This window comes from Eucalyptus grandis, chromosome 1 (genome assembly GCF_016545825.1).
Source record: "Eucalyptus grandis isolate ANBG69807.140 chromosome 1, ASM1654582v1, whole genome shotgun sequence".
Classification (NCBI taxonomy): domain Eukaryota; kingdom Viridiplantae; phylum Streptophyta; class Magnoliopsida; order Myrtales; family Myrtaceae; genus Eucalyptus; species Eucalyptus grandis.
The window spans coordinates 45,603,462-45,620,292 of NC_052612.1; the positions used below are offsets into that span (position 1 = coordinate 45,603,462).

Consider the following 16,831-nt stretch of genomic DNA (forward strand, 5'->3'; position numbering starts at 1 on the left):
ACTTTACAGAAAATTCGATAACGCAAGGGAATTAATCAAATTGCTTCCGAGGATCGCCGGACGCCACGTTAAGTAACCTACACATTCTCGATCTGAGATATGAATATCCTATTTCGATATCGTACTAGGTGAATGCGATCCTAGCCCTAGGCACGAACTAGGTGCATCTGCTTCTATATATCCTCCGGTCAAACCTCCCACATTCCCTTCAAGTTTCAACCCCTACTCGCCCTAGGCGGAGATACTGCTCTCAGCTCTCCAATGGCGGTCACCAATCTAGATCTCACGCACTACATCTTCTGCCTCACCATCTTCATCACCTCTTGCTTCCTCTTCCGCGCGATCTTTGCGAGACTGGCCAACTCGTCGTCCCGTCAACCTCCAAGCCCCCCGATATCGCTCCCTGTCATCGGCCACATCTATCTCTTGGGCTCCTCGCTGCCTAAGTCCTTCCAAACCCTAGCTCGCCGCTATGGCCCCTCATGCGGATCCGCATGGGTTCGTCAACCTATCTCGTCGCCTCTGACGCCGCCGTCGCAAAAGAGATCCTCAAGACCCACGATGCCGAGTTCTCTTCGCGGTTCGAGATGGGGCCGGTCCAGTACAGCATATACAGGCACACCGGGTTCATGACCGCGCCGTACAGTCCCTACTACCGCTTCATGAAGAGGTTGTGCCTGACCCGGCTCTTTGCAGGGTCGCAGCTTGACCAGTTCAGGCACATCCTCAAGGAAGAGGTTGAGGCTCGTGAGGTCGGTGTTGGAGTGCTCTGGCGAAGGGAGATCCTGCGACTTGACGAGGGAGCTGACGACACTAGCCAACAACATTATCTTCAGGATGATCATGAGGAAGAGGTACTCCAAGTTCGTGGAGGAGACAAGAGAAGTGAGGAGGTTGACGGTGGAGATCTTGGAGCTCGGAGCAAAGCTTGGGGTGAGCGAAGTGTTCGGGCCTTTGAAGAGGTATGATTTGTTCGGGCATGGGAAGAGGCTGACCGAGTCGATGAGGAGGTTCGACAGCGTGTTGGAGAAGATCCTGAGGGATTACGAAGAGAATATAGATGAGGGTGGCGAGAGTGACTTGTTGGAAATGCTGTTGGAGAGTTGTGGGGATGGTAATGCAGAGGTGAAGATGACTAGGGATCACATCAAGCACTTCATCTTTGTAAGTTCTTCTTTGGATTTTAATATGCGAAGACTCCACCGAACAAATTATTTCGGAGATTATATAACTGCACTTTGGTAATTAAGAGAAGCATATATATGATAATACGTTTCTTTTTTTTTTTTTTGGCTTAGTTGGTTTTAATTGGTAGATGCACGTACCCACAATCTATGTTGGACCTGTCATTGATATATATATATATATATATATATATATATATATATATATATATATATATATAGGTCGAAGACCTGTCATTGGTATTTGATACAGGGAAATTTCTATTTATGATGGTCACTATTCATTGCATGATCAATGTGGAGTAAATTAATTTCAAATCAAATTTCTACGGCGAGAAAAATGGTATTTACATAAACGATTAATTTCTTTTACAATGATCTTGCATGCACATAAGTTTTTTTTGCTATGAATTTGATTGAAAATATCTTATATAAGTTTGAGTATGATAAGGGAGACTAGAGGTAAGCATGGTTCAAAGATAGAATCTGGTATATGAGGACCGAACTAGTGAGGATCTATAGGTTCTTCTAAGATATGCGGGGTAGGTTCGCCCAGGGTTAAAAATGAGGCACTTTTTTGACAGGTAGGTTTGATTCTTAATTAGAGAAATCTGAACTTGAAATCTATAATCTATAACTAAGCAATTTCAATTTCCATGCAAGTTCCACCTGGAGCTGAAAACTGAAATTGCTTAGCCCTAGTGTAGGCCCTTTGGCAATCATTAGATAAGAATGACTGCATTTCGTCTCTCTCGAAATTTGACCAAATTTGTATGCTCTCAACTTACAAAAAACGAATCGATTTTGTCTCTCTCCTCATACTCTTTTTCCCACCTAATGAAATAGGAAATGCTGGCGGCGAGCATCGACACGATGTCGGCGGGGTTGCAGTGGGCCATGGCGAACCTCATCAACCACCGTGCAGTCTTCGAGAAGCTGAGAAACGAGATCGAGTCCGTCGTCGGCCCTGCCAAGCTGATCGGAGAGCCGGACATCTCGAACCTCCCGTACCTGTACGCTGTAACGAAGGAAACCCTGCGGCTCCACACCCCGACCCCTCTGATCTTCAGAGAATGCAACAAAGACTGCAATGTGATGGGCTACGACGTCAAGGCCGAGACCAGGCTGCTCATGAACGTGTACGCCATCATGCGGGACCCCGACACGTGGCGCGACGCCGATGAATTTGTGCCGGAGAGGTTCCTGGCCAACCCCGGCGAGGGCGGCGGTCAACTCGACCAGGTCGAGACAAGGGGTCGCGACTTCAGCTACCTGCCGTTCGGAGGCGGGAGGAGAGGGTGCATCGGCGCATCGCGTGCCTCGATGGTGATGCAAGTCGTCGTCGGGGCTCTGGCCCAGTGCTTTGACTGGGAGGTCAACGATGGGCAGAAGGTCGATATAAACGTAGGGTCGGGATTCTCGGGTGCCATGGCGAGCCCTCTCGTGTGCCGTCCGATTGCGCATCTCGACCCCTTCAAGTAGGAAATTAGTTCCGAGGTGGGAAGTCTCGAGTCTTGTGTGTAATATATAATCAAATAAATGTTGGAATAACATGCGCATTCGTGTAGAATTTCAGTGGTGATGGGTGTAACTGAAAGAACTCAATTTAGTTTTTATAATGTGGGCATTTGTTATATCACTAAAATAAATTGATATGAGCTTTTTTAAGCATCTATGTGATGTTCCAAGAAAATGGGTATTGCTTTTTCAGATGTATTATACGAGTATTGTTATTTTATACTATAAGGTTTGAATCCCAGAAAATGTCATAGGATCGAACACAAGTGCCAAAGTTTCCATAGTCATTCATCCAACAAGTTATTTCAAATATTGAGTTTTGGTCATTGGAGGAGTACTGTTTTGTACGAAAAAATAATTGGTCCTATTTCCGTGCCGATAGAATTAAGAAATGTTGGTCGATGTCAAAAACTGTGAAGAATGATGATGATGATGATGATGATGATGATTATTATTATTATTATTATTATTATTATTATTATTATTATTATTATTATTATTATTATTATTATTATTATTATTATTATTATTATTATTATTATTTTGTTTCTGGTAAATTATTGGAAGTTACTCACAATTTTAAGAAATTACCAACCTTATTTTTGATTGGTTGAAATTTATCATTTTTAGTAATTAGTCAACTTTTATTTACGTAGCTTAACGATACTTCAAATTTACCGGTTTCACATCAACATAAAGCGTTTAAGGGGCACGATTACCAGCATAGATAAATTAAACACGCATGAGCCTTTTCGTTTTCATTAGGAATATGTTTATTAAACTCATTGCTATTCGAATACTAATAAATATATGTAACTGCTGGTCATGAACATCCGTCTTGTTCGATTTTTTAAGGATTTTGATTAATTATTTTCCTATCTATCATTCTCTCTAATGCAATGATTTTTTTTTATTTTAAAGAATGCATGTGGGATGTTTAATTAATTATTGGAGGTAGAAATAGAATTGTAGTTTTATATTTACATGATCTCTATATGCATCTCTCGATTGGTCTAATAAATTCTTGAGAAGCATTTGACTTTATAAGACTACGGAAACTTACAACGAAAATAAAATGGAAAAAAAATTTACAATCTCAAATTGATATAAATATGCAACTTAAAAAATATACATGAAAACGCAAGATGACTATATAATTCTCCGCCGAAAATGGGGAAAATTAGCACGGGATGATAAAGAAATTAGTATTGATTTGAGCCTCGGACTTACCAAAAGAAATATAGCGCGTCTTCAAAGATTAAATTATTCAATTCAAACATGTCTGGCAAAAGAACAAAATTACTATACATTAAATATCACATACCTCAAATTCTCAGAAAATGGAGTTTCAAATAAAATATATGAATACCACAAATTAATGGTTCGTCTGTTTTGTAGAAAATGTTTGATTTGAAAATATTTTTTTAAAAAAAAAAAATTATATATATTGCTCGTAATAATTAGTTAATAAATAAATAAATAAATAAATATATCTGGATTTGGTTGAGCTCTTTGGGTTGCGTGTATATAAATAATTTTCCCCCATCAATTTCCAGCTTACATCTGTTTCTTTATGATATCATACGAATCTTAATCACGTATTTTTTTAATGTGTATTTGGGGAAGAACTACGGGTCTAAAAATTTCTTCTCCTCAATTACTTTATACTTTATTAATTAGAGGAGTATCAAATCTATGTCTATAATAAATAATCGATTGACTTTTGAATACTTGAGTGTGGTTTCATTAATGCCAGCAAAAACCATCCTAAGATAACTTCAAATCTATAGAGATAGTTTGTGTTGTCTTCGTATAAAATTGGGTTCTGAACCAAAAATAAGGTTAAGTATGTCATTTGATAGGTTAAATTAATTATAGACTGGATTTTGTGAATATTAAATTTTGTGAAGGAGAAAATGGTGATGAAAAGCTTCTAAAAAGGCCTGGAATGCCTAAAAGGTCTTGAAATTTGAAGAAACGACAACAAAGACAACGACAACCAAGCGTTATCCTACTAATATACAAGGTCGGCTATACGAATTCCATTATGTGCCGATTAATTATTTTCTTCTCCAATAATCTCATTTAATTATTTTCTTTTTTTGGGTTAGTATTGCACTGGAGTAAATGTAACCATACAAGTTTCTTTTGAGGCAGTGAGGATGCACTATTTCGACCGTGCAAACATTGATCTACATTGAACATTAAGCAATCGGTTAATTTGAACATATTTAAGCAATTTTATATTTATTTTATTTGGAAGATGAAGGGTCAATCACGGCCTTTCATTGACGAATAAGTTATACACAAACATAATTGACTTGGTTTCTAATGAAGAAAAAGCTAGATAAATGACGATAGAAAATTATGATAAAAGGTCCTAACCTATTGTACGTAGCCAATTTAGTTTTAAATTTTTAATTTAGCCAAATTAGTTTTAAACTTTGTAATGATTTGCCAATATAATCATTTCGGTCAATTTTGACCAACAATCATTGACTTGGATATTGACTGTTTTACTTGATATGGACAATGCTAACGTGTTTGCAATTTTTTTTTTTAATATTTTGATTTTTTTTTAAAATTTCCTTTTCTTTTCTTTATTCCCACTCCCTTGCTAATGACCTTTGTTGGCCGTCGCCGAGGCTCGGTGACCAACAGAGAGAATTAGGGTAAAATAAAAAAAAAAAAAAAAAAATAAAAAGGAAAAAAAGAATATTCATAATATTTTTAAAAATTACAAAAATCATCCACGTTAATGATTGGTGGCTAAATTGGAGAAAGACTACATTAGCAAATTGTCAAAACTTTTATGACTATATTGACCAAATTTAAAAGTTTAGGGCTAAAATAATATCCGTGTAATAGATTTATGATTTTTTTGGTAATTATCTTATTGTTCATTCTTACTTCCCTTCTATGATGGTTGTGCAATCAGACTCATTCTACTCACAAATTGGACCGGACCAGATTGCCTTGAAAATTGGTCGGATTCTAAGTTCTAGATTCCAAATTTTTGAAATCGGTGGAAACCGGTTTGAATCCTAGTATAAGTGAAGCGCCACCCGGGAACCGGATTGACCGAACTAAAATAAATCTAAAAACCCTAATTTTTCTTGATATCCTTTTGCCTGTCTCTCTATTTTTCTTTGTTCTCTCTAACTTCAATCAAACATTTCACAACTCTCTTTCTTTCTTGCTCGTGACTCACCCTCCTCCTCGCTCGTGTGTTACTTCCCCTCATTCGTTCAAACTTCACAACCCTCACTTGTTCTTGACTCACCTTCGCTCACTTTTCCTCATTCATCTTTTATTTTGAACCGTTTTGTTACTCATATAATTTTGCTATAAAAATTGAAATAAAAAAAAGGAAACAAAAGAAAAATAGGATTTCAGGTAGTCTTTAGAATCAAACTGGAAAAACATGGTAGGTTTTGGAGCAAATATGATAGATTCTAGATTTTAAAAGTTTGAAATCAATTATAATAAGGTAGGTTCTCGAACGTACCAATCCTGAAATTGACCATCCCTATCTTCTATTGGATTAATCTATCATGTGGTTGGAAAATAGTAACACATCCTACTTATTAACATGTATCGGTTGAGCGTTTTTTATTATTTTCTGAGCATTTTTCGTTGGAGCATAAGCATCGAATACGTCAACAATGGACCAAGGGTGAGGTTCATTTACATGAATGGTAGGGTTCTTTAACTATGTCATTGTTGCTCATTTTCAACATTATTTACATATATTTGTATATATCTATGTGGTTCCCTTTTTTAATGTCATCTTCTCTAGTATTTCTAAATTAATTTCTAAACTTACTTAGCCTTTTTCCGTTACTGTTTCATTCAAATAATTATTGAACCAATGCTTTGTTTATTTTTCTTTTAGATATATATAATTTAAAAGGAAAATTAATCCGTGAGTAGCAGTAGAATATAACTATGCCCTTAATAACCGAAAATGACCTTATGGGGCCGGTCCCACTTGAATAAGTCAAATTGCAATCAAATTTCAAGTGCTTAACTTAGAGGATAAATCATGTCTATCTAAATCACATAAATATAAATTGTCCATATCGCTAAACAATAATGATCTTATAATAGGGATGCTATGTTCTAGTTCAGATAGCGGATATCTAGTTTTTTACTATAAAATTGGCTATGACAATTTATACCACCAACTTAGATTTCTAATATAGACCGACAGGTATGGAAAAGACCCATTTCTTATTCTCGTGACCTCACTAGCTATGTGAATTTATCCATGGACCGACGCAATGCATGACCTATTTATTCAATACAAACCAATTTTCTTTTGTGACAAGTCCTTTTTCAAATGATATGAGAAAGCGATCCATCCAATGTCTAGTCTTTGAGGATAATAAAATGTTAAACTATAAAAGCTAGGTAAATATAGGGACAAAATCAAAAGATTGATTGAATCTGATTACGAGAGCATACAAGATGTGAAAGCAACCCCGATGAGTTTACTCATAACCCATGTAGGCACATGAACAGATAGCTGTCCTTTATGGGTCGTTGGACCACCGAAAATGAGGGAGTATAATTAAGAAAAACTTAAGTTAGTCATCGATGTTTCCTACTAAATTAGACAAGGAAGATGTTAACCATGTAGCTATAGATTGTTTGTCGTCGCATCTACGTTCTTAAGCATGGCTTGAGAACAGAAGATTCCACTATGAGAGGAATCCGATTAGTGTAGCATTGTAAAGCCGGGGCTCAATTTGCAGTAGAAAACTTTGATCGATCATGTTTTGATTGGGCGAAGATATATTGCTGATCAACCCTTGTTTGTTCTGGATAGAATTTGAGTTTAGGTCCAACCTAATACATGTTAACCAGTTTCATGAGATGGAGGTATAATGGCCAAACCCGAAAAGGGGAAGAAAAAAAACACATTTATTCGAGAATAGAAATATCCTCGCTACCCAGAAAGCTCAACATACTTTTCTTGGAGGGTAAAAAATATCCACCATTAAATCTTCCAGCTATGCGAGCTGATGTGCACAAAACATGGCTAACACTCCTGACGTGTAAAAAGACACGCCATCACAAGGCCAAAAGATGTAAAGCGTGGTCGTTTATGATTTTTCTGAATTTAGACTAGTCCATTTCAAGAGAAAAGAGAAAGGAAGGATTCCAACCATTTGTATGTTTTGTTTGGGGTCTTATGCCTCTCTTATCCTAAAAGTTAGCCTAAACGCCTACACAATCTCCCTCTCATACATTCAAGCCACAACAACCTGTGTGACTGATTCATATCTCCCCTCACATGTTCGAGCGGTAATAAGTCGTATGACTGTTGGGTTCAGATTTGTTGGTAACTTAAATTTGGTATTAGCGTTGGGTGATCTTAAGTCTCTTTTATCCCAAAAACTAGTTTGAAAAGTGAGACTTTCCCTTACATATATAATTCAACTGCCAATTCTTTCCATAATCGATATAAAATAGCCCAACATGTTTCACTTTTCAATCCGTTATGACCTTTTATGCTTGATGGTAAGGAGTTTGAGTCAAGCAAATTTACCATAGTATTTTGTCTTTCGGATGTATTTTCATGCTTTTTTTTTTTTTTGTCGGGAGAAAAACTCTCAGCATTAAGATCTATGATATTCACACTACATGTCAATAATTCCAGCCATTCACTTTCAACATGGATTATATCCGCTGAGTCGATCGCTTTGAATTTTTATGCTTTTTTATTTTGTTTCTTCAACCTTCCTCCTCCGAGCGATATAAATTGGTAACCAGGTTCCATTGCAAATCATCCTAAACCATTCGAATGCTCCTCTGCTCCACAAACCACAAAATTTCCCATGGCCGTTGACTCCGGTGACTACGTCTTCTTGCTCTTCATCTTCCTCTCCTCCACTCTCATCTTCTTCATCTTCTCATCCAAGAAAAAGCCCGCGCGGAGCCCGCCGAGCCCACTCGCCCTCCCCATCCTCGGCCACTTCCACCTCCTCAGTTCCGCCCTACCAAAGTCCCTTGAGGCCCTAGCCCGCCGCTATGGCCCCCTAATGCAAATCAGCATCGGCTCATCCCGCTTCCTCGTCGCCTCCGACACCTCGACTGCACAGCAGATACTGAGGGACCATGATGTCGAGTTTGCCTCCAAGTTTGCCTTTGGGCCCTCCCACCACAACATCTTCAAGGGGGCCGAGTTCGTGAACGCGCCCTATGGCACGTACTGGAAGTTCATGAAGCGGCTGTGCATGACCAAGCTCTTCGCCGGTCCGCAGCTCAACCGGTTCTCTCACATACGTGAGGATGAGACTATGAAGCTCTTGAGATCCTTATGGAAGTGCCACCAGCTCGGTGAGCCATGTGACCTGAGTACGAAGCTGACCGTGCTGACGAACAACATGCAGTGTCGGATGGCAATGAGCAAGAGATGTTCAAGGAGCGACGATCAAGCACATGAGATTAGAGAAATCATCAGCAATATGATGGCCTGTGGTGGGAGGCTGAGCTTCGCAGAGGTACATGGGCCATTGAAGCACATCGACCTGTTTGGGAATGGGAAGAGGCTGAGGACAGCGCTGAGGAGGTTCGACGTGTTGATCGAGCAGATAATTAAGGAGTACGAGGATGACCGTGGGGAGAGTGAAGAGGAAGATGTGATGGACATCTTGTTGGAGACGTATAGAGACCCTAATGCTGAGATCAGGTTGACCAGAGATCAGATCAAGCACTTCTTCCTGGTAAGTTGATCGACATACTCTCTTACTCTTTTAATAAAACTGCATATTATCCTACATTTGGTGTGATAACCAGTGTCTTTTGTCTCGGCAAAAGGATCTTCTGATAGCGGGCGTCGATACCACATCAGCATCGATGCAATGGGCCATAATCGAGCTACTGAAACACCCGCACACGCTCAGGAAGCTCAGGGAGGAGATCGACACGGCAGTAGGGTCGACCCGGCTTGTCAATGAATCGGACGTCCCGAACCTGCCTTACCTACAGGCCGTCGTGAAGGAAACGCTGAGGCTACACAATCCAGGGCCCATGCTCCGTCGCAAATGCAACAGTGATTGCGAGATCAACGGCTACGACATAAAGGCTGGGACCAACATCTTGGTAAACGCCTATGCCATCATGCACGACCCGGGCACGTGGGAAGATCCGGACGAGTTCGTCCCGGAGAGGTTCATGGCGGGTGATCGAGACGATCATCATATGGAGCTGAAGGGCCAGGATTTTCATTTCCTTCCGTTTGGTAGCGGGAGGAGGGCGTGCATCGGCGCGGCTCATGCCACGATAGTGATGCACACGACGATTGGAGGGCTGATTCAGTGCTTTGATCTGAAAGGAGCGGAGAAGGTGGATATCAAACTGGCGACGGGATATTCCGGTGCGATGGCGAACCCGCTCGTATGTTATCCGATCGGACGTTTGAACCCGACCATCTTGCATGTGAAATAGAACAACAACGGACCAGGGATAGTAGTATGTCTACATCTGCATATCTCCATGTAATGCGAGGATAAATAAGGGTTTGTTTATATGTAACGTTGTTCCTGGAGTGTGAAACAGTTCCATCTTAAGCAATGTGGTCTCTTTCCTTCAATCTTGTATATTTTATAGCATTCATATTTTTCTAATTTTCTAAATTTTTTCAATTTTTTTCTTTTCTTGTAATTTTTTTTTTTCCATTTTTCTCTCCACCGGCCACTTGGGGCCTCAACAATGGACGGTAGAGGTCGCGGCCCCCTCGGTTAGATTTGGTGAGGGCATCACGATTCACAACCCTAGCTGGTCCTCACTTGTGGTTGATGACCTTTGCCAACCATCGCCGAGGCTTGGCGATCGACGGAGAGGAATTGGGAAAAAATGAAAATGAAAATTGAAAACAAAATTAGAAATTTTTAAAAAATTGACCAAGTCATCGGTGGTATTAGCAATTGTTGGCTAAAATTAGCTAGAAAAACTATATGGGCAAATCGTCTAATATCTATGAGTAATTAGTTAAATTGAAAATTCTAAGACTAATTTGTATATGTCAATAAAATTTATGATGTTTTTAATAATTATCCTGTCGTTCATTCTTACTTCCCTTCTATTGTATTTATCTATCATACGGTGGGAAATGCATCCTCCTTGTTAAAATGTATCGGTTGGGTACATTTTATTATTTTCTTATCATTTTTCTTTGGAGCATGAGCATCGAATACATGAAAAATGGACCAAAGGCGAGGTTCATTTACATGAATGGCAGGATTCTTCATCTATGTCATTGTCGCTTATTTTCAACATTATTTACGTATAATTATATATATCCCTGTGGTTCCCTTTCTTTTTTTTTTTTTATCATCGTCTCTAGTATTTCTAAATTAATTTCTAAACCCCAATTAACCTTTTTCTGTTACTGTTTCATTCGAATAATTATTAAATCAATCCTTTGTTTATTTTTCCTTTAGATATATAATTTAAATGGAAAAATTAATTCGTGTGTAGCAGGTAGAATATAACTATGCCCTCAATAACCGAAAATGACCTCATGGGGCCGGTCCCACTTAAATAAGTCAAATTGCAATCAAATTTCAAGTGCTCAGCTTAGAGGATAAATCATGTCTGTCTAAATTACATAAATATAATTTGTCCATATAGCGAAACAGTAATGATCTTATAATAATGATGCTATGGTCCAGATCAGCTACCAGATATCTAGTTTTTTACTATAATCATTGGCTATGACAATTTAAACTACTAACTCGAATTTTTAATATAGATCGAAAGCTATGGAAAAGACCCATCTTGTTTTTTTTTTTGTGTGATCTCACTAGCTACGTGAATGTATCTGTGCACCAACGCACTGCATGATCTATTTATTCAATACAAATCGAAATTTTTTTGACAAGTCCTTTTTCAATCGATATGAGAAAGCGACCCATCAAATGTCTAGGTTCCGAGGATGATGACCCGTTGAGCTACGAAAGCTAAGTAAATACCCGGACATAATAGAAAATTTGATCGAATCACTGATATCGACAACATAAAGGATTGTGAAAGCAACCCCGATTAGTTCACTTATAACCCATGCAGGCACGTGAACCGATGGCCGTCCTTTTTGGCTCGTTGGACCACCGAAAATTAGGAAGTATAGTTAGGAAAAGAAAATCTCAAGTTGCTCATCAATTTTTCGTATTGAATTAGACAAGGAAGATGTCAACCATCTAGCTATAGGATGTTTGTCGTCGCATCTACGTTCTTAAGCATGTCTTAGGAACAGAAGATTCCACTGTGATAAAAATGCGATTAGTGTAACATTATAAACCCGGGGCTTAACTTGCAGTAGAAAACTTTCATAGATCATGTTTTATATAGGCGAAGATATATTTCTGATTGACCCTTGTTAGTTCCAGATCGAATTTGATTTTTGATCCAACCTGATACGTGTCAACCAGTTTTATGAGATGGGGGAGTAACGGCCAAACCCCAAAAGCAAAAAAAAAAAAAAAAAAAGACACGCACACATTCATTCGAGGATTTTCGATAGGAATATCCTCACTTTATAAATGACCCAAAAATAATGAAATTTTTTTTCTTTGAAGTTAAAAAATATCCAACTTTGAATCTTCTATCCAGCCGAATTGATATGGGACGTAGCATGACTAACACTCCCGTTGGGTACAAAAGACATGCCATCAAAAGGCCAAAAGATGTAAAATGTCGTCGTTTCTAATTCTTTTGAATTTAGACTAGTCCGTTTCGCATTTCAAGAGGAAAGGGAAAGGAAGAATCCAATAGTTTGTGATTTTATACCTTATGTTTCACTTCAATCCGTTATGATTTTCACGCTTGACGTTGTGGAGTTCGAGTCAAGCAAATTCACGGTAGTATTTTTGTCTTTTGGGTAAAAGTTTGTCAATTTTTATGGGCGATTTGAAAAATTATGGTGTTTTTGTCCTACGAAAAGTTTAGATGTTTTTCTGGGATATGGCAAGGCATAACTGGCCAGCAATGTCTTTCGGTAACTTCTTGATCGTGATGAGGGTATCGAAGTACGTGCTAATCGCGCTCTTGAATTAAAAAAGAAAATGTCGTTTTCTGATGCTTCAGTTCGTTAACTATGGGTCGAGTGAACTAAGTACATCTTTTGGCCATCAAAGTTGGAACAAGGCGCCTTATCCAGCTTTGCCCACGGGATCCAACTTTTACTTTTATTTTGGAGACAGAGGACGTCAAAGTCAGCATATTTCAATATACATAGAGATCCAAGACATTCACACTCCACGTCAATAATTCCAACCATTTTCACCTTCAACATGGATTATGTATATCCATCGAGTCGATCGCTTTGATTTCTTATGCTCTTTTACTTTGTTTCTTCGACCTAGCTCCTCCAAGCGATATAAATAGCTAACCAAGTTCCTTCACATATCCTCCTAAACCATTCACTCCTCAAACCACAAAATTTCCCATGGCCGTCGACGCGGGTGACTCCATCTTCTTGCTTTTCATCTTCCTATTCTCCACTCTCATCTTCTTCATCTTCCATTTGTCCAAGAAGAAGCCCGCGCGTAGCCCGCCGAGCCCACTGGCCCTCCCCATCCTCGGCCACTTCCACCTTCTCAGCTCCGCCCTGCCAAAGTCCCTCGAGGCCCTAGCCCGCCGCTACGGCCCCCTCATGCAAATCAGCATCGGCTCGTCCCGCTTCCTTGTCGCCTCTGATGCCGACACTGCACAGCAGATCTTGAGGGCCAATGATGTCGAGTTCGCCTCCAAGTTCGTCTTCGCGCCCTCCCACCACAACATCTTCAAGGAGGCCGAGTTCGTGAACGCGCCCTACGGCACGTACTGGAAGTTCATGAAGCGGCTGTGCATGACCAAGCTCTTTGCGGGCCCGCAGCTCGACCGGTTCTACCACATACGTGAGGATGAGACGATGAAGGTCTTGAGGTCCTTATGGAAGTGCCACCAGCTTGGCGAGCCCTGCGACCTGAGCACGAAGCTGACCGCACTGACAAACAATATGCTGTGTCGGATGGCAATGAGCAAGAGATGTTCGAAGAGCGATGATCAAGCGCATGAGATTAGAGAGATGGTGAGGGATACGATGATGTGTGGCGCGAGGCTAAGCTTCGCGGAGGTGCATGGGCCGTTGAAGCACGTTGACCTGTTCGGGAACGGGAAGAGGCTGAGGACAGCGCTGAGGAGGTTCGATGCGCTGATCGAGCAGATAATCAAGGAGTACGAGGATGACTGCGGGGAGGCGAGTGAAGAGAAAGATGTGATGGACATCTTGCTGGAGACGTATAGAGATCCAAATGCTGAGATCAGGTTGACCAGAGATCAGATCAAGCATTTCTTCCTAGTAAGTTGGTCGACACATTCTTATTCATTTAATCAAACTAGATATATCCTGCATTCTGTGTAATAACCAGTATCTTTTGTCTGGGCAAAAGGATCTTCTGATAGCCGGCGTGGATACCACGTCGGCATCGATGCAGTGGGCCATAATCGAGCTGTTGAAACACCCTCACAAGCTCAAGAAGCTGAGGGAGGAGATTGACACGGCGGTAGGGTCGACCCGGCTTGTCAACGAATCAGACGTTGCGAACCTGCCTTACCTACAGGCCGTCGTGAAGGAAACGCTGAGGCTGCACACTCCGGGGCCCTTGCTCCGCCGCAAATGCAACAGCGACTGCGAGATCAACGGCTACGACATAAAGGCCGGCACCAACATCTTGATAAATGCCTACGCCATCATGCACGACCCGGGCACGTGGAAAGATCCGGATGAGTTCATCCCCGAGAGGTTCATGGCGGGCGACGGAGATAATCACCATATGGAGCTGAAGGGCCAGGATTTTCATTTCCTTCCGTTTGGTAGCGGGAGGAGGGCGTGCATCGGAGTGGCTCATGCCGCGATAGTGATGCACACGGCGATTGGAGGGCTGATTCAGTGCTTTGATTTGAAAGGAGCGGAGAAAGTGGATATCAAACTGGTGACGGGATATTCCGGTGCGATTGCGAACCCGCTCGTGTGTTATCCGATCGGACGGTTGAACCCGACCGTCTTGCATGTGAAGTAGAACAATGGACTGAGGATTAATATGTCTACATCTGCATGCCTCTTTGTACTGCGAAGATAAATAAGGGTTTGTCCATGTAATGTTGTTCCTGGAGTGTGAAAGAGTTTCATCTTAAGCAATGTGGTTTATTTCCTTTAATCTTGTAAATTTTATATTATGTTATTCCCGGAGTGTAAAACAGTTTCATCTCAAGCAATGTGGTTTATTTCCTTCAATCTGGTAAATTTTATAGCATTCATATTTTTCTAACTTGGGTCTAGTTAATGCCTCACTTCTACTTGGCACATGTCGTTTATGAAGCCCCTTTCCTTCGAGAAAACATGATCGTATGATCTTTTAGAGTAATTATAAAATACATCCTTGGTGACAGAGAAATTTTTATCCAAACGCCCAAATCTAAGGTTGATAAGACAGTTTATGTAAGTTTCTTTCGAGTGGCGGTATATGCTTGAAAATTTCCAATAATTTTTTTTATACAATATTGATGTGCATATAGGGTATAGCCTATCTTAATTCAAAACTTGAGGTCTATTAATAATCTTCAACATGGAGTCTAGCATGAGAGTCTTAAGAAAAGAAAGAAAAGAGTCTATAAAGCGTTACTTTTCATCAATATCTTGTAGAGGTGAAAATAGAGATATTATCACCTAAAGATAAAAGATAATAAACTGATTCACATGGAAATATAATAATAAATAAAAAAATCTCTAAATAATCAATTTGTGGATACTCTGCTTAATATAGTTATAGGGGAACTTAAAGATAAAAGACAATAAATTGATTTACATGGGAATAGAATAAAAAACAAATCAGAAAAGATCTCCAAATAATCAATTCGTGGATATGCTTGATATGTTACATTTATGTTGATTTGTAAAAGATTCTACGATGCAGCCATTCGATTTTTGCTTTAGATTTGTTACTTTAATAAGTCTAACTATTTGTTAAGGTGTGAATACTGAATAGGATGATATGTTATAACGAGCGTACACAACATTTTCTCTTTTCTCTATGCAGTTGAAATTGAATGTAGATCTTCACAAACCCCATGATTGGTGTAGTTGACTGGGGCATCAGGGTTTTTAGCTTAACAGCCGATAGTCATCCGTTCCAATCCCCAAGTTACATATAGACTATTTTGTGTCAAGCCATCTGCATAGGATAAAATCTTGGATCGAACTAGCTTATGATGTTTGCACAGTGTTTCATGGATCCTTAGGCAGCCGGATCTCTACTAGATCATTAAAAAAATGCGGAATTTATATAATGTCATAATTTTCAAACTAAAACCAGTAATTTCAATTAGCATATCCTATCCCAGAATTAATTGATGAAACATATGCCTTTGCACGATTAAGAAACTGCAATATCTTGCGCTTGTCAGAGCACATGCACTTCTCGTCAATAACATCTTTGAATATCACAAGTTACGCTCCCAGCCAAAATTCATCTGATCCATCACCTCAGAGACATAAGATGAACTGAATCTTCATTCTGACAATGTGATTCGGAAGGCACCACCTAATACAGCACGAGTTGATGTGGTGAATTTCTGAAAAATGATTGTTGCATCATGCCGGGGTCTCTGCTTGTCAGCCATTAGTGCAGAGTGATATCTCACATTAGAAGTGAATGAATCATTGTGTTCATGTGTTTCCTCATATTAATCTGAGCGATGCTATTTACATAAGGCGATGACCGGTTGATGTGGTGGAGTTCTAAAAAATGTTCGCTGCATCATGCCTGGATCTCTGCTTGTCAGCCATTAGTTCAGACTGGTATCTCATATTAGAAGCGGATGAATCATTATGTTCATTTGTTTCCTCGCAATATCTTGAGGGATGCTATTTACATAAGGTGATGACCACAACTTGGTTATAACGGGACATGGCTAAACATATGGTTTTAAACTTTTACATTGCATTTTCTAATATGGTATCAAAGTTAGGCTTTATCCTCAATTCGTCAGATTCTAAGCTTTTAGATTGGACTTCCCAATAATATTGTTCATTTACAAAACCCACGATCTCTTCTAGAACATTTAGCATTCGAAAGAATTTA

General features: G+C 39.7%; 3 protein-coding genes across 3 annotated transcripts; all 3 read left to right on the plus strand.

Annotated features, from left to right (window-relative positions):
- Nucleotides 1-261: 261 nt before the first annotated feature.
- Nucleotides 262-2,680, plus strand: LOC104445562 (cytochrome P450 705A22). The gene is made up of 3 exons (XM_039299712.1): nucleotides 262-498; nucleotides 697-1,164; nucleotides 2,031-2,680. Exons 1-3 carry the CDS (start codon nucleotides 262-264, stop codon nucleotides 2,664-2,666), a joined length of 1,341 nt encoding a protein of 446 aa, XP_039155646.1. The 3' UTR covers nucleotides 2,667-2,680.
- A 5,865-nt stretch (nucleotides 2,681-8,545) lies between these two features.
- Nucleotides 8,546-10,157, plus strand: LOC104445566 (3,9-dihydroxypterocarpan 6A-monooxygenase). Its single transcript, XM_010059465.2, has 2 exons — nucleotides 8,546-9,433; nucleotides 9,528-10,157. The coding sequence occupies exons 1-2, from the start codon at nucleotides 8,546-8,548 to the stop codon at nucleotides 10,155-10,157; spliced, it is 1,518 nt and encodes a 505-aa protein (XP_010057767.2).
- Nucleotides 10,158-13,094: 2,937 nt separating this feature from the next.
- Nucleotides 13,095-14,985, plus strand: LOC104445574 (3,9-dihydroxypterocarpan 6A-monooxygenase). The gene is made up of 2 exons (XM_010059477.3): nucleotides 13,095-14,049; nucleotides 14,141-14,985. The coding sequence occupies exons 1-2, from the start codon at nucleotides 13,156-13,158 to the stop codon at nucleotides 14,768-14,770; spliced, it is 1,524 nt and encodes a 507-aa protein (XP_010057779.2). The 5' UTR covers nucleotides 13,095-13,155; the 3' UTR covers nucleotides 14,771-14,985.
- The last annotated feature ends 1,846 nt before the right edge of the window (nucleotides 14,986-16,831 follow it).

Bases quoted from the DNA above. Each gene is read 5' to 3' on its own strand.
- LOC104445574 (XM_010059477.3), top strand. From the start codon at position 13,156: ATGGCCGTCGACGCGGGTGACTCCATCTTCTTGCTTTTCATCTTCCTA. The intron at 14,050-14,140 runs GTAAGTTGGTCG...TCTGGGCAAAAG, and splicing joins AGATCAAGCATTTCTTCCTA to GATCTTCTGATAGCCGGCGT.
- LOC104445562 (XM_039299712.1), top strand. From the start codon at position 262: ATGGCGGTCACCAATCTAGATCTCACGCACTACATCTTCTGCCTCACC. The intron at 499-696 runs GTTCGTCAACCT...GGCTCTTTGCAG, and splicing joins CCTCATGCGGATCCGCATGG to GGTCGCAGCTTGACCAGTTC. The intron at 1,165-2,030 runs GTAAGTTCTTCT...CTAATGAAATAG, and splicing joins ACATCAAGCACTTCATCTTT to GAAATGCTGGCGGCGAGCAT.
- LOC104445566 (XM_010059465.2), top strand. From the start codon at position 8,546: ATGGCCGTTGACTCCGGTGACTACGTCTTCTTGCTCTTCATCTTCCTC. The intron at 9,434-9,527 runs GTAAGTTGATCG...TCTCGGCAAAAG, and splicing joins AGATCAAGCACTTCTTCCTG to GATCTTCTGATAGCGGGCGT.